We start from the raw sequence: 17,832 nt of genomic DNA, 5'->3' as shown, positions 1-17,832 counted from the left end.
TTTATTTGAACAGATTTTTTATTTTGCTGTGGACAGTGATAATTAAAAAAAAAACACATTCATATTTGATTTTTTTTTTTGTTGTGCCATTTTTCTTCGGTTCGTATTTTCAAAAATGTACATACAAGCTGCATACATCCCCCCACTAATATTTGGAAAAAATGTCCCATAGCAAATTACAGAAATCCATCACTAAGGTGTTTTGATAGTTCTAGATAAAAACGGTTATAAACTGCTCATAAAGTTCAATATTTATGGGGTGTATGTTTACATTCCTTTCTAGATTTAAAAATGTGGCCCTAATTAAAGGCCTTCGTCACACCTTGACGATTTTGCTTTGATGCACGAAAAATATGGCAAAAACGCTGGCATACGTTTGATAAGTTATGCATTTGGTTTAATAATGATAATAATACATTTTATTTAAAAAGGCGCCTTTCTGGACACTCAAGGTTACCGTACAAAAGCATAAAAAACACAATAAGTTGTATAAGTTGTGTAAGTTAAGAGCACGCTGAAGTATACTGGCACACTTCGACATATGGCGAGTACGCTCATACGTGGGGCATAAGTTCCAGGTTATCTGTTATATGTTGTTGATGTACGTTACGTGTAAGTTACTCATAAGTCATGGCGTCTAGTTAGGCTGTCATTGGACATAAGTTCTGGACTTGTTATAAATACTCTATGTATACGCCCAAAATTGAAAAAAATATCTATATATAAAGTTCAGCATATGCCTGCGTTTTAGAAGACTCTGGGACGTCAGGCATACGCTCAGTTAGACAGAATTGATAAATAGATTCAAGGTTGTTCTTGTTTAGTAAGTAAAAATGTCAACAGGAAAAAGGCTGTTTTAAGGAAAGCAATAATGGTGTGTGTGTGTGTGGGGGGGGGCATTTTTATCTATGATGTATCCGAAGTTTTCTAAACAGGCCAGAACTATAAAACTCTTCCAATCCATCAGGTTATTAGTTGCATTTCTTTTTTTCCTCCTCTTTTTTTGTCCTAAATTGATTAAATTAGTAACGGCTCCGGCCAAAAGTAATGCGGACATTAGATAATCTTTCTCTCCTTGAAATCTGGTTGCTCAGCCTGGACTCAGGCACCCTGCCAGCGGTTTTATATTTTCACAAGGACAAAGAGCTGTCTGCTCTCCCTTGACTCTTTTTCTATGACCTCTCAGAGCTGTTTTAACAAAGTGGAATATTTTCTTTTCTTCTGCTCCATAGGTAGAAGATGTGAGTTTCTTCCTCTCCGGGGACGGTGACCCCTCCATGTCCGATGACCTGTCCTCCGTAGCCATTCCACCCCCTGTTGGAGGGGAAAGATCAGAGCTGGAGCACCCCAGGGAGTTTCCGCTGGGCTTTGAGCCTCTACGCTCGGAGCAGCTCGCTGAAATGAAGATGCAGACCTCTCCAGTGGTCAAGGATCCTTTCTGCTCACCTCTGTTGGCTCCTGACAGCATGCTGAAGGGGCTGCCGCCTGTAAACATAGTGGTAAAAATGCATTTTTCATTTAACTATCACTTCATCAAATAAAGCTTACAGGGGTAAACAAAAAGAAAAGGGTCTGAAGAAATGTTTGTTGAGGTCACTGCCTGCTCGGTGTTTTGATGAGGATGGTAGATGACGAAGAGAAAACTAGTCCTGATTTTTAAGTGGCTTTAGTGAGTCAGCGAGACTTAAAAAAAAAAAATATGAACAAAAGAGACTTGGCTGCTTTGGCTCCTTCCCTCAATCCCATAATTAAGATTCTTGACATGTCTGAAGGGAGTTTAAACGGGTTTTTCATCATCCACTCCCCCTTTTTTCGCCCTCTCCTTCTCTCTTGTCGTCTCAGGCGTGTGCGTTGGACCCCATGCTGGACGACTCGGTCATGTTTGCCAAGCGTCTGAGGAGCGTAGGGCAGCCTGTCACTCTGTGCATCGTGGACGACCTCCCCCACGGCTTTCTCAGTATATCACACCTCTCCAAGGAGACCAGGGAGGCCGCAAACATCTGCGTGGAGCGAATCCGCTCCGTCTTCAACCAGAAAGACACGCCCCCAGAGCCACGCAAGCACCGCAAGCTGGAGCGGACCGATGGGGGGGAACTGGCACCTTGTGGGGAAAATGGTGCTCTCCTCACCCGACCTATTGGGGACGCAGAGGCAGCTGTCGGGAAGGGGGCTAAGATTTCTGATGGGGAGGGCTCTGTTACTGTGGCAGCCCAGAATAACACTGACGCTGGCGGCATCGGTGCTTAAATGAGGTTTTGGGGGGGGGGCACTGCAGTTCACCAAAAGAGTGAAAAGAGAGAGAGTTGATGAAAGTCAGACTGATGTAGGCAGAGCAAAGCTTCTATGAGAACAAAGGAAAAAAACATGCAAGAAACAGAAGGGTGGGAGGGGGCAGTCTAAAAAAATGCTCAGTGTTTAAAAGATAAATAAAAGGGGGTGGAGCGCTTAAATGTATTTAATCTCAACACTACGAACACACCCACAAAAAAGGCAGTCATGTTTCAGGATGGGATGACGATTTCAAAGATTCTCAGATCAAAGATCAGCATGCCCCCACATACACACAGCAGAGCATGCGTACCTAACGGAGCCGCTGTCGGGCAGCCCCAGACATAAAGCAGCGCCGAGCTCTCCTAAGACGACGCCTGAATGGGTGATTCATCTGGGCCGAGGCAGGCCCTAATCAGATAGAGGTGGACACACTGTATGCTTCTGTGTGGAGGCATCCGCAACAACGAGGCCACTTGTCCTTTAGGAATACTCTCTAAATCACACTTAATAACTCCACATTGTCTTCCCCATTATGCCTGTTTGGCATCACCTTGTAGGAAGTAAATATGTTTTCTCTTACCAAATAGAATAATGAGGCTAACCAAGCCAAAGGCTTCAAACTAAAGAAATGTATTCAAACTGTGGCTGTTTTTTAAAACCTTATTTTAAACTCTATGCAGGACTGTTTTTATTATTTATGTCTAGTTATATTCCCTGAGTTTTGGCTGCTGTAATTTGTTTTAATGTCTTCTAAAGTTTTAAATTTATTTTAAAAACATATTTGTTTCAATTTCCAACCATAATCCTCTTTGTATTCCATTGGGATTTTAACTTACCGTCAATAGGAAACTTAAGTTTATAGAGTGCAAGGAATACGGTGATGGAACAGATCATATTAGTTTTATCTGCAACAGCTTCTAAAGCTGTGCAACATTTTCTTTCCATTTGAAAAAAAACCATCACAATATGTGTGACAAAAATGTGACAAAAAAAAAAAATCAAGGGGTATTTATAGCAGAGCAAGGCTCTTTAAAGATGTGCTTCTTTAGGCTGAACCACTGACTTCTCTGGCTCTTTCAATGGCGGCGCAGTGAACAGTAAGAGAAGGCGATGAATATTCCAATCCAGACACAAAGTTCTATTTTGACATTTGCAGTGCTGTTTCAGTAATGCAGAGAATAAAACTTAAGATGCCTTCAAGTGAAAGCAGGAAAAAAAAAGCTCTGAAATTTCCTCAAGTCATGTTTTTTGCATTTCTTTCCTTGATGAAGCGTTTTAATCATTTCAGAATATCAGGATTGGAAACAGTTGCTTGGTATCCACACCCTGAATAGAAATGGAGTTAATCTGTGGAACTGTTAAGAAAAAAAACTCAGCTTTCCATACACGTTTTTAACATGATGACACTGCTTTTCTTGTGAGTTGTCAGATTTTCTCTACTGGTGTCAGTGTCCAACCAAAGCCTCCTCCAGCCCAGGGATTTATGACCCGACAGCTTGTTTGTTTTCATAACAAGTCAGAGGCTTTTAGGCAAATCTTGAAAACCCTTGCTGTGAAAAAAAATAAAAATAGCAAAAAAAATGCATTTCACGCAAAATAGGACTGTCACTATTTTTGGCAACTTTCAGATTCATTTCATCTATCAATGTTGTTTAAAATGCACCAGAAACCTTCCGCAGGTTAGTCCACGCTGTTGCCAACAGTGTGTGTGTCTCCCGGTAACAGAGCAGAGGTTGCCAGTTCTGCAGAGAAGGATGCAGTTTGATGAATAGGATTTAGCTGATGCTCTGACTGTGAAATCCTCCCCCACCACCACCCGTAGAAGTGCAGTCATGCTACAGGATTAGACGGTTCTCTATTCTGTCAGCTTGAAGAACTTAGTGCAAAAATTTTAAGTCAGATTGACAGAGAGAATAATACACTTAGTCTGTGCAGTTTGGGGCTGAAGTTTGAACTTGTTTTGATTGTTGCTGTTAATGTGCAGTTTGTACTTTTACTGCAGTTAGTTTATTCCAAGTTTGCTTGCTGCTTATCACTGAAGCACAAACAGTTTTCTGTGTGGAAAGTATTTTATTTGTGTCATGTTTTTTTTTTAACGGCACTTTAAAGTAAACTGACTTTTCATAGCCTTGATCATCTGAGGTGGAGGCAGACTTTGATCGTCGATCCTCCTCGGAACCTTTTTTTATTTTCCTGTCCTCCCTTCAGTTTATTTATATAGTGTGATTTCACAACACATATCGTCTCTGTGTGTAATTTGAAGTGGATAGTTCAAGAGCAGCGCTACAAGTGACTGACAAGCAGAACTGCTGCTTATTTGTAAGCAAATGTAAAAGTAATGTGTCAAACATAGTGTATAGACCCTCATATGCTACATGAAAGCAGGTGACGGTTTGGGAAATACTTACAAGCAAAATTCTGCCTGTTTTTGGTGATATTTATTCCTGACAAAGCTCTGGTTTTATGATTTGAGCTCCTGAAGCTTTGAGCTTCAAACCTTTATTTCACTGTAATGCTTAGAATTGCTGACTCATAGTTTGTCCACCTCTCCTGGTGGGTTCAAAATCTTATTGCACTTCAGTGTAAACATATCTGCGTATTTTCACTGGGTTGTTTATCTTAAAATTCTTTAGTTGACCAATCGTGAGTTTATTGAAGTGCAATATCCTTTCTTCAGCTTGTAACTTTAGGATTTTCCTCACTATAGTCTCTGCTCTCTGAGTCAGAAGAGTGGCGATGCTGATTATTGTCGTGCAATACGCTTCGATAAGCTTTAACTTGAGCTTCACAAGTAATCTATCAAATCATATCTATGGTAACACATTGAGTTTGCTTTAGGTCGGCTTGTATAGATGCAGCGGTTATTATATTTACCTCAGGCACTTCACTGGAATGTTTCATCGTGGCTGGAAAGATTAGGGTGGAGTTAAAGTAGAACCAAAGAGGGAAGGCAGATGTTCCGTCCCTCCTGTTTAATGTTCAGCTGTTACCATTGCATTGCAGGTGTCGTCTAGAATAACCTGCCTGCACTCCATATGCAAATTGTGCTGCATGATTTCTGAGGAGGAAGATGTTCCTCCTTTACCTATTATAGAAATAGGTGAACAAAAAAAAGACTTGATTTAAAAAGCCATAGACTGGAAAACCGTTTTTTTTTTTCTTTAAACATTACTTTGTTGAAAACACCACAAGTGCAAACCTGTGATTAATGCTAAAAAATGTGAAATAAAGATGACTCATGTAGATATTTTTACTTTGATATCTGTTTATCAGATTGATTATTTTTTCGACTGTGTAAACTTTGATGGTTCCATAATAGACTGATGTATGAGATGAACCATATGTATAAGAAAGTTTATTCTTTTGCTGACTTTTATCTAAATAAATATATTCTCCCAGGAATGCTTCCCTGTGTCCTAGCTTATTGCTGAACTTTGTCAGTGCACAAATGAAACAACAAAAGGTTGTAATGGAGAGGTTTTCTCTGCATGGTTATTGAAAAGTTTGTAAATATATGCAGCGATGCTTGAAAGTTTACAAACCCTCCCATTAAAAAACGTTAATTACACACTAGTAATTCAAATGACACAAAACTGAAAAAAGTAATAAATAGTATATATATACACTCACCGGCCACTTTATTAGGTACCCCATGCTAGTAACGGGTTGGACCCCCTTTTGCCTTCAGAACTGCCTCAATTCTTGGTGGCATAGATTCAACAAGGTGCTGGAAGCATTCCTCAGGGAGTTTGGTCCATATTGACATGATGGCATCACACAGTTGCCGCTGATTTGTCGGCTGCACATCCATGATGCGAATCTCCCGTTCCACCACATCCCAAAGATGCTCTATTGGATTGAGATCTGGTGACTGTGGAGGCCATTTGAGTACAGTGAACTCATTGTCATGTTCAAGAAACCAGTCTGAGATGATTCCAGCTTTATGACATGGCGCATTATCCTGCTGAAAGTAGCCATCAGAAGTTGGGTACATTGTGGTCATAAAGGGATGGACATGGTCAGCAACAATACTCAGGTAGGCTGTGGTGTTGCAACGATGCTCAATTGGTACCAAGGGGCCCAAAGAGTGCCAAGAAAATATTCCCCACACCATGACACCACCACCACCAGCCTGAACCGTTGATACAAGGCAGGATGGATCCATGCTTTCATGTTGTAGACGCCAAATTCTGACCCTACCATCCGAATGTCGCAGCAGAAATCGAGACTCATCAGACCAGGCAACGTTTTTCCAATCTTCTATTGTCCAATTTCGATGAGCTTGTGCAAATTGTAGCCTCAGTTTCCTGTTCTTAGCTGAAGGTGTGGCACCCGGTGTGGTCTTCTGCTGCTGTAGCCCATCTGCCTCGAAGTTCGACTCACTGTGCGTTCAGAGATGCTCTGCTGCCCACCTTGGTTGTAACGGGTGGTTATTTGAGTCACTGTTGCCCTTCTATCAGCTCGAACCAGTCTGGCCATTCTCCTCTGACCTCTGGCATCAACAAGGCATTTCCGCCCACAGAACTGCCGCTCACTGGATGTTTATTCTTTTTCGGACCATTCTCTGTAAACCCTAGAGATGGTTGTGCGTGAAAATCCCAGTAGATCAGCAGTTTCTGAAATACTCAGACCAGCCCTTCTGGCACCAACAATCATGCCACGTTCAAAGTCACTCAAATCACCTTTCTTCCCCATACTGATGCTCGGTTTGAACTGCAGGAGATTGTCTTGACCATGTCTACATGCCTAAATGCACTGAGTTGCCGCCATGTGATTGGCTGCTTAGAAATTAAGTGTTAACGAGCAGTTGGACAGGTGTATCTAATAAAGTGGCCAGTGAGTGTATATGCCACTTATTGAGCATCTGTATTTGTTCCAACTTTAAGAATGTCACAGCGTCTGTGAGCCACCATGAGGTTGTGGACTGGGTGTTTGTTTGATTTCCTGCACAAAAGAAGGTGACAAAGCAAAGAGACAAAGGCAATATCTATTTAATCCTTAAATCTAAAGTGGGGCGATATTTTTAAGTGTAAAAATAATAAAGCTGCAGATTCATTCTACTGTACTCTAAAATCACTCTAAATATCTTAGAATTCATAAGCTGGACTAACACAAATACTGCTGAATTGTCTGTTGACAACAGTTGCATTTAATTTAGGGTACACCGCGTCCAGCTATAAACATCCAAAAAATGTGATTTTGATCTCTTCATCTTTGTAAAATGTCCTGAACAGTATTTCCCATAGAAAAAACAAAAAAACAATGCACTCTTACTCAAGACTCAGTTGCATTTTGGTTTGAACTTTAGGTGAAACACAAGAACTTGCTGGATGGTAAAACTTCTATGGTAAATTCTAATATGTCCAAGTTGATGATCTATGGCAATAGTTTTCTACCACAAATGGGATTCTGAGTCTAGACCTAAAAACCTCACTTATAGTAAACATTAAAAGACACTCCAAATGATTTGTCACCTGTTTCCCAGAACGGCCACATTTGCTTAAGTGCACAGCTAGTTGTCCTGTTTACATATTTTCTCCTCAAAGCTGCTTCTCTGATTAATATATAGCCTGTCGGTTGATCCCAGGCGGCCATGTATTGCTGCTGTGTTAAAACCCTTTGCATTTATGGCCAGGAATATTCACAGGCTGAGACATCCAAGGCCTGGATTATAGGTTTATGACAAAAAACTTTTTCACTAAAGTTTACTCCTAACCTTTCTGCTGCGTTTCTTGTTTTCCATGATATCGTTTGTTCACCAGCATTCTCTTAAAAACACATTTGAGGTCTTTTATGATAAAAAAGGACAACAAAGAAACCAAAAAACAGATGTTATACAGGTAATACATGTTATAAACTGCCTGCTTTTAATGTCACATAAAATCCCAATGACTGGAGCTTAATTACAATGAATTACAACATTTGTAAGTTTGATAGGTGCAAGTAGTTCCTTTTTAAAGGCAGTGTAGTAAAAATTATCTTAAAACCTGCAGGATTATCTTTGTAGAATGTGCTGTTCTTATTATTTTTTACAAAGCACATTTAAAAATGATCCTGCCTCAGATGCACTTGGAAACAAACGTTTTTCCAGTGCCACTACTGTAAGTTCTGAAGACTAATATGCATCAAATATGAGCAAGAGTGGAAATTGCATGTTTTCATCTGGTAGGTTGTAATCTGCATCACATTGTTGAAAAAACATTTAAATATTTAGTAATTAGATGCAATATACCAACATAAAATGGAAATTTTGTGATGCATATTTGCCTTAACATAATCACATGCTGATTATGTTTTGGTTCAAATACTATTGTGAGGACTTGCAGTTACTTTTTATCTTATTTAAAAAAATATAATAATTAATTCTCCGCTGTTTTTTTCTTTTAATCTTCCTGATAATTGATATGATTACTTTTGCAGCGGGAGGCCAGACATAATCTGCCTAGGAACCACTTCATTAGCAGTATATATATGACCTCAGATGAAAACATGATTGCAATCAGGGGGTGGCATTTTTTCTGCGTGGACGTGTCGTGGGGCCGAGGCACGAGCGGAAAACGGCGCGCGCTTCCCTCTGCATCCCACTCCCACCCCTCCAAACACTCAGAGAGGAACATCATCTCCATCCATCCATCCATCTACAACAGCTGGAGGGAGGCAGGAGGCGGGGTGCGCGCGCGCGCTTCTTTCTGCTGCTCCTCCGTGCGCGCCCCCGAGCCGGAGGCAAGCTTTCTGGGAGAGCTGAGAGAACAGACGAGCGGCTGCGGGGGAGAGAGGAAGATGGAGGTGAGGGTCGGGGAGAGACTCCTGTGGCTGGTCGTGCTTTCCACTGTGCTCTGCGTGGATTCTGTCTACGGAAAATACGTCAAAGGCATCGTCGATACCAAAGAGGTGAGTGAATTGGTTTTCTCTACGCTGCTGTCAGTCTGATCAGACTTGGCTGCAGGTTCCTCTGAGCCTCTCAGCTGGACTCTGCTTCATTTTACGCCCCAACTTCGCTCTCCTGTGTCCGTGGCTGTTTTTGGAAACACGCTCTGCTCCTCTACGGAGCGTTTGCGCGCAGTCTGCAGAAGCTGCGAACATGTTAGTGTTATGGTGACATTATTTGGGCATCATCAGGACCCGGCAATGTTTTTTCCCCTCTTTAATTAAGCGGCTGCATGTTAGGAAACCCTTTATGGTTCTATTTGTAATTTAGATGAGCCGTCACAGGTGTGCGTCATATGGGTTTTGCGCACTTTGGTTTGTGGTGAAACCCTTTGGAAACTGAGCTTGGTCCATCTGGGTCTGAGATCTGCTGTTTTTCATAGATCAGCATCACACAGATCAGAGAGGGAGCAGCTCTTAGTTTGTAATTCTGTTCTTTATTATCCTCAGATGTTATCACCCTGCAGCTACAAGTTTAACATAACAAGCTGCATAATTCTGGAAGAGTTTTTAAAAATTATTTTTAATTAAACTTTATTTAACCAGGGGAAAAAAATCCCATTGAGATTAAAAAACTCTTTTTTAAGGGAATCCTGGCCAAGAGGCACCAAAGTTACATAAGAAAAAGAGATACATTAAATGAAATGACAGGTACAATAAAAAAAACATATCAAGTTAAACAATTACAAATCATTGAGGTTGCTTCAAATTCTTCCACTTTCAACTTAAAAGCATTTAAAGATAAAAACTCAGTCAGCTTCCAGTTTCTTTGTAAAAAAATTTCAAGCACAAGGAGCTGCGTAGCTAAAGGCTTTCTTCCCTAGTTCTGTTCAGGCAAAAGAACAGTGAGCAAGAGCTGATCGTTGGATCTCAGGGCATAATGCTTTTCTGTGTAAATAAGTAAATGTATGAGGGCAGTAATCCAAGAAGGGCCTTGTAAATAAAAGTGTACCAATGACACTGCCTTCTCGTAGAGAGGGAAGGCCGTTCCACCTGAGAGCAAAGGTCACAGTGATGTTTCATGGCTCTACAGTTTGTGATGAACCTTAATGAAGCATGGTAAACAGAGTCCAACATTTGAAGACATGAAGAAGTAGCATTCTTATAAAAAAGGTCACCATAATCTTAGGCCGATAAAAACCTGGCAGAGACAAGGCGCTTTTTTACTCCAAAGGAAAAACATGTCTTATTACGAAAGAAGAAACCCAGTTTAACTTTTAATTTCTTAACAAGTTTATCAATAAAATGTTTGAAGGTGAGGGAGTCATCAATTACAATTCCTATGTATTTATATTAATCTTTTATCTAGCTAAGTTATCTAATAAAAAAAGGAAAATATTGCAAGACAGTGATCTAGAAGTTTATAGATTTTATTTGGTGTTACACTGTATGGAGTCAGTGAAATCAGCAGCTTTTATCCTTAAGTTTTAAACTCAGGCAAAGCGTTTTGGTAGGAGAACCATGCCAGCCAATATATATAGAAATGGCTGCTGAAAGCATTGCTCTCTCTTGCTCTTCACAGCATGTCTTGTCATGTTTTAGAAAATACTTTTTCTTTTTTTCTTTGAAATAGCATCTTAAATGTTAGGAACTATTTAAAAGTCATCATAATCATTGTTCATGTAATAACTATTATAATACTGATGTTTGAGGCATTGTTTTGTTGTAGTTCTCAATATCAGTGCTACAGGTGACCAGTTTTGGATGGTAGTTGATTGCACTGTGGGATGAAGGTCCTTTTTCTGCATGGCATGCTGTTTAAATATTCTCCACATGTAAGTGTTGATTTTCTCCAGCTACTTGCCTCCAGGTGCTTTGCACAGTCAAAGGACATGAAAGATAGGGATGTATCTTGCCCACGGCTAGTTCCCTGATTGTGAAGTCTGAAAAACATGGAAGCTTGTATTCTTCATTGCTCATTTATGGATGTTATGACCACTGTTGAGAAAATATAAGAATTTCTTTGCTGTTTCACAAGGAGAGATTTCTGTATTTTAAGAGCATTAAAACAATAAATATAGATGCTAAATAAAAACACAAAGTTCAGAAAACCCTTTTCAGATTTTGAAAGCTCTTAAACAGTAGGAAAGTCTATTTATGGTTCTAAGATAAACTTTGCAGTGATTGGTTATGTAGTCTTAGCAATTCAACCCCATCATTTAGTGGGTAAGTTGGGCTAAAGGGCAGATTTTACTTCTGCAACTGTACACATCAAATGTTTCTTGGGTCTGGTTGCGAACCAGTTTTGCTGGTATGCTTCTGCAACGTCAGTCTGGAATTTCTAGGGATGCAAAGCAGTTTCCCGCCAAAGCGCTAGGGGGAGCCTATTTGAGAACTCGTGAAAACTTTGGCCGTGCGGATGGGAGTGTTTGTCTTCCGAGACAACGATGGCGCATCAGCAACATATCTTGGCCACGGAGATGGATCTAGAGTTGCTAGACATTAAAGAGGAACAGGTTATCTTAATGGAGTTGGAAAAAAGACTGTTTAACCTTTCGTCGGGGTTGTCCATTTTAGTTGTTCCTTGGTTTTTAAAAATGCCGCGCCACAGCGCCAAATCGAGAAGGACGACCACACATACAGCCGGAAAGGCATACCAAGGACCAATCACAGCTGCTTTTTGTCTGTGCTCTTCCGCTTGAGGTCTGCGCAGGTTTGCGACCGTCCGACACCTAGTCAAGATTTTTATAATGTGTGCAACGATGGTTGCAGAACCTCTGTGTGGGGAGCGTGGTTGCACACAGAGACATATTTGTAGGTTGCAAAGGCTATGCGTCAAAAGCATAAATCGGCCTTAAGGCTCACTAACCTGGCATAAGCTAGATTAATACAGCTAATTAAGTCTGAATTATACAAGTATCCATCTGGAAATCCTGTCATAGAAGGTTTACACAAAAAGAAGAGACATAAAGTACCATTCCTCGAGCTTATTGGGTACCTACATCCCATATTGGGTTTTTAGCCAATCTCAGAGGAAGTAACAGCTGATACATATCTCATTCTTGATTTGTGTCATGAAGTTAAAGGTATAGTGGAGGATTTTTTTTCCCGGGTGGATCATCAAAATAAGTGGTCTTCCTAAATGTCAATCATTCTGGTGATATGTTTATGCAAGGCCGTCCTATGATCTTGTCCCCATTTTCACTTATCGGTGATGAGTCTGATATAGTGAAAAAATTGCAAATCTTCATTTGGGAAGTAAGCTTGTATGAGCGATGCAAACAGAAACTTTTAAACAGAGCATGCATAAGGAGAAATGGGCTTGTGGATGGTCTTGCACATGTTTAATAGGAGTGCCCTTTCTGGAGCGGGTGCAGGGTTGTGCATGTGCATTTTTTTTAGTGGAGAGTCTTTTCAAAAATTTCTGAAAAACCTCCACAATATGTTTAGCCTTTTACGAACCTGTACAGGATGAACGAGCAAACATCTACCCATCCACCAATCATGTTCTTTTGCTACTGTCTTGCTTCAGCCTTTTGCCTCCAGTTTTATTGAAAACATGCATGTCACTGCACCTCATTGGTCCAAAACATTTCTGTATACCATAATCTCTAAATCAAGATTCTATATTTTGATATTCATCATAACAGATAAAAAGCCACTTTGTACCACTCCTCTTCACCATTCCTGGCATCTTCCGAAAATCACTGACAAATTTTATCCCTTCGAGTAGCTTACTTCATCCATGCGCTAACTTTGAGTCTTCCTCTTGAACTAACATGCTTCTTATGCTCGATGGACTAGGTATCAAAATGGAAAAGGTAAAGAAATGTTTGTCCCATTCCAATCAATCAAATCCAATCAATAATAGATTGGTTGAGCATTTACTCAATCTAAATGGTTATAATACTAGAACCTGGTGATGATGTTCAGTGAAACTAGTCACAACTAGTCTTACCTGAAAGTAACACTAGTTGTGAGATTGATCTGACCAGTTTGAATCCCCTAGATAATAACAGACGTATGACTACATATACACAGAAAGAGCCATATATACACACATTGCAGCTGTTGACATGCCCTTGAACACTGATATTGCACCTGCCTCCGGATGGTGCAGCACGGTGGTCATGCAGCAGAAGGTAGCACTGGGCAACTTCCAAGACTGCATGTGTGTATGCCTGTGTGTGTGTGTAAAACAATGTTAGTTGCTCAATAAAAGGACAGCCTTCCAATCCTCCAGGACTCTGCAGTAACGATTTTATACTGTTAACACTGTCTGGATATGCCTTGAGACAATTGGAAATAGTTTTATACAAACTTTGGATTGTTTTCCATTATAAAAACATTATTATTTTACTCAAATAACTTTTTAAGCATATATGCCTTTTATGAGATACGTTATGTATTGAACATCTCACTTTTAAAACCCTCAGATTGTGCTTTACTGCCTCTGTGATCTCCCATTTGTAGTGCATTACAGATACTCCTGCTGATTAGAGAATTTGGAGTAGAAGAGATCTGATTTATTGATATGCAGTTGTTGCAGTATTAAGAAGGTTATCTACAGAATTTAATATCTGATTCAGTGTTGACCACACTTTAACAAGCCTAAATAAAGCTGTGTAACAAGCTGTAGAATATTTTTTGTTGCAGTGGCATAATCGCTCAATAGCTTTTAGTGCTTTTAGAAATTCAGCATACTAAATGTATTTTGTGGCAATAACTCAGCTGCTCTTTTACTGTATTTTTTGTAATCAGAGTTCCAGTAAAATATATATAATATATATATAAATATATATAATATATATATAAATATATATAAATATATATAATAAAATATATTTTCTTGTAGTCAATTAATGAGATGAAAAACAGCAGAAAAGGTTTTCTAATTTTTGGCATTTTGGAAAGGTTGTTTATACATTCGTCGTTTATACATTAGAAAATCAGAAAATTAGATCAAATTTTCTACAACGTCGTAATCAACTTAAAAAAAGTGTAGCATAAATGAAACAAATAAGAACTAAAGGTACTAAAAGGCAAAATGTATACCGCTATATATATTTACCAGGAAAGCTTATATATTAAGTAAAGCCCACTTTAAAAATGAAAAATGTACCAATAGTATAAGTAATTATCAGATAAGTATTGAATTGTGTTCTAGTGTTGTAATGGATAAAGTAAAGAAACATATAAAAATGTTTAAAAAAAAGTGTCACAAAAGGAATTTCAGCCAAAGGAACCATGTGGTTACAAAGTCTTCTTAGGTATTGGATGTACAATGGTATTGCTGTAAAAAATAAATTAGTATTGTATTCTGCTGGGTCAGTTATTACAGCACCATATCAGTCAGCCAATTAGATTGGATTTAACAAAAAAAAAAGGCTAATATTTATGCATTGAATGGAAATAAAATACACCATATTTAAATATTTTTCAGTGAATTTTAGTTTTTTCTTGTTTCTTTTACTAAATCTACAGGGAATCAATATGTATTTGATTAAACAGCATTAATTTACTTATTTATTTAATGTTTAAATCTCTGCATATTATTGGGGTACCATGATATTCTAATATGATTGTTGAATATTAGGATTAAATTTGTCAAATTAAGCATATTTCTAAAACATAGCTCCCAACATTCAATAGTTTACCTGAAATTGTATCCAAGCAGTCATTTGTCAGATATTGTACAGATTGTACAATATGTACATACAGTGATATGAACTGTGATTTGATAAATTGTGCATCTCTAATCTAAAGCATCATCACAGCAGCCAATAGACCAAATGCTCCCTCTTACTGTTGCAGTGAATTATTGCCATTCTTCACCTGTGAGACTCTTTTTCCATTTATTTTATAAGAAAAACTCTTAAAAACAACAAAATAGCAAGTCTCTGCTAAGTGGGAGGTAAATGGTCTGCACTTAGCCAGCCCCTTTTAACCTTAGTTAGGCTCTGTTACTCACAACATAAAGGTTTTTTTCTCCCTCATTCACAGAGAGTGGTGGACCTAACAGTGTGCATCCTTTTTATTTGGGTTTCAGGGTTTAGGAAACTGCAACACACAGGGATGGGGACAATATTGTTTACTACGTGTATCCCAAGTGCATCTAAACTTTGTAGCAAGGCTTATCCCGAGATAAGAAAAAAGTATAAACCTTAATGCTACTTTAAACTTGGCCCCTGTTATTTCAGTTCTGCTTTAATCTCTTGTTTTTTGTTTTTGCATTGGTGGTAGATAGTTATAGCGAAATACCGCTGATTTGGGCAACAATGACTGAATATATTAATACCTCTAAAGAATCTCCCCTAAAAATATATGTGCACAGAGTGGTATTAAAAGGAGTGAATTGCTTAACTTGAGCTATTATTGTTATTACAGTGAACCCTCGTTCTAAAGCGCTTCATCTTTCACGCCATCGCTGCTTCATGGATTTGCATTTTAAATTGTGTTCTGCATTCTGATTGGCTAATCAGTCTCCATGCTTCTTCCCTACCTGCGTGTCAATAATGTTACGGTTTCATATTTTAATACACATGTACATGTACATAAAACAGCTTGCCAAACTTAAGTTTGCTAATTTTCTCCAAAACCCATAATGTCAACAAAACGTTCTGCATCGACAAATGCACTTGCGGACGGGCCAAAAAGCAGAGGAAGATGCTATCACTTCTGGACGTGCTAAATGAGGGTTTAGGCTACGTGGCTGTAGGTTGCCATTACAGAATAAAGGCATCTTCAGTCTTTCCATAAAGAAGGAGGACAAATAACATAAGGCAGCAATAAGTTATGGATAAGGATGCAAAAAGGGTTGCAGCTGACCACAACAAGACCATGGAGTCTGCATTATGGATTAATGACTGCAGAAAAAAGAAAATTACGCTGGATAATAACGTTATCTGCACAAAAGCTAGAACACGGTGTCAAACTGACAGCGATGACATTCATGACAGGGAAGAGGATGCAGATACCGTTCCATCAACGAGTTCTGTTCATACAGTTCCAAGCTTTGGTTTGGTTTGGTTTGAAAAAAATTAAGAAATGCTTTGGACCTAAAAATGTTTCTCTGCACCTCCTCTGCGAATACTGCTGGAGCGGAAACTTTTTTATACAATACATTTAAACTGATCATAGAGGAAGTGGGATTTAAGCCTAAACAACTTTTTAATAATAAATGTAAAAAGTAAAGGTTACTACTTCTCGGATTTCACGCATCACAGGTCCTTTTTGGAACGTAACCATTCATTGTATAATTAACTTTTATATAGACATGATAGCTGTACCTACAACTCCAAGATGCTAACTTCATCTTTCTTTTGCCCCAGCTACCCCAAACTACCAGTAGAAAAAGATATTTTCTTCTAAATATGGTGGTCCAAAGCACTTTGCACGCCTTGCCTGTGGTGCACAATATTAGTAGCTCACAACACACTGTCTAAAAAGATTGTTTTTTAATAGAACCAGTTTAGTACTCTTGATTTAGAATCTCTTTAGCTCATTTCTTTTCTCCACATTTTTTGCACATATATTGAAGCGGACTGTTCAACAACATGCAAAACTGTATCTAACCCACATAGGCACTACTCTTACTGATCAGATAGTTAAATATCCAATCTTGTTTCAGTGAATCAATATACCATGCCTAAGCACTGCCACATAGCACTGATAGCATCAATCATTAATGTAAAAATTGGTAAAACTTCTGTTTTTTGCTTTAGTTAGGTGTTGAATAAATTGAACCAGAGCAATTCAATAATTCATTTAGAAGGGAACCTTGTTTTCTATAGCATTACAAGACATGCTTTAGTTTTATTTAGGATATAGGAGGGAAAGACAGAGCAGATAACATAATGAAAAGGATGAAGTCCAGCAAAACTGCTTTGTTACCGTCTTGGAGCTTTCAAAGTGTCTTACTGCATGGGCTGGAGTTGGAAATGCGTGCTCCTCTGAAATGTCAGAGCTGGGGTGAGTTTTAATTTTTTCACAGCAAGGACTGGACAATCCTTATTAACGAACAGCAAACACTTTTTTATCAGATTGCTCAGCCAAATCCTAGCGCGCATCATAGCAACAGCCATAGCAACTGAATGCTTCGGCCACAAAACCAGTGATGTCCCACTGGGTGATTGGCTCTCATCTGACAGGAGATAAAGAGACCAGATTCTGATTTTAATCAACAAATGTTTGCTGTTAATATCGGTCAGTCTCTACTCCTCAAAGAATAGTTCATGACAATAAGTCTTATAAAAGCTATTGCAATTGCTAATGTAATAGTTTTGATGAGGAATCTGTCAAATTCTGTGTTGGCCTTTCAGGACTTTTCAAAAGCTGGGGATCAATAATCTACCACAAAATCTTGAGTCTTTGGAATTGCAACTAGAATTGAAATCAGTTTTAGCTCCACAACATTGGTAGTTAAATAGGTCAAGAAAAAAAACATGCCATTTTTTTTTCTTTCCCTTTTTTTCTTTATTCCTTTAAATCGGAATAAACATGCTTAATGCACAGAATTTACATCAAGCAAGGATACCCTGGACATCCTGATATATTGTTTATGTTCCTTCACTTCACTTCACGTCATCAATTTCTATAACGCCTCCCTCAAGTGATTCAGACACCCCCCCTGCCGTAATTGACATTTATGCACTATTTTTGCATGCCACGTATCACTTTACTTGGATTTATCAT

General features: G+C 38.9%; 2 protein-coding genes across 6 annotated transcripts in view; both read left to right on the top strand.

The window, feature by feature from the left end:
* The window catches only part of lipe (lipase, hormone-sensitive), a 38,173-nt gene extending 32,509 nt beyond the window's left edge, over positions 1-5,664 (top strand). For all 5 annotated transcript variants that reach the window (XM_015372909.1, XM_015372907.1, XM_015372910.1 and 2 more), the window contains 2 exons: positions 1,233-1,499; positions 1,843-5,664. In XM_015372909.1, the coding sequence (XP_015228395.1) occupies positions 1,233-1,499; positions 1,843-2,247 (672 nt within the window). In that variant the 3' untranslated portion in view covers positions 2,248-5,664. The remainder of the gene's footprint in view (positions 1-1,232; positions 1,500-1,842) is intronic.
* A 3,238-nt stretch (positions 5,665-8,902) lies between these two features.
* tmem145 (transmembrane protein 145) overlaps positions 8,903-17,832 on the top strand; it is an 84,507-nt gene continuing 75,577 nt past the window's right edge. Inside the window, exon 1 of the mRNA XM_015372865.1 lies at positions 8,903-9,162. Coding sequence (XP_015228351.1) covers positions 9,052-9,162 — 111 coding nt within the window. The 5' untranslated portion in view covers positions 8,903-9,051. The remainder of the gene's footprint in view (positions 9,163-17,832) is intronic.

This window comes from Cyprinodon variegatus, unplaced genomic scaffold (assembly GCF_000732505.1).
Source record: "Cyprinodon variegatus isolate N-32 unplaced genomic scaffold, C_variegatus-1.0 Scaffold77, whole genome shotgun sequence".
NCBI lineage: Eukaryota > Metazoa > Chordata > Actinopteri > Cyprinodontiformes > Cyprinodontidae > Cyprinodon > Cyprinodon variegatus.
This window is presented reverse-complemented; position numbering and strand designations above follow the sequence as displayed.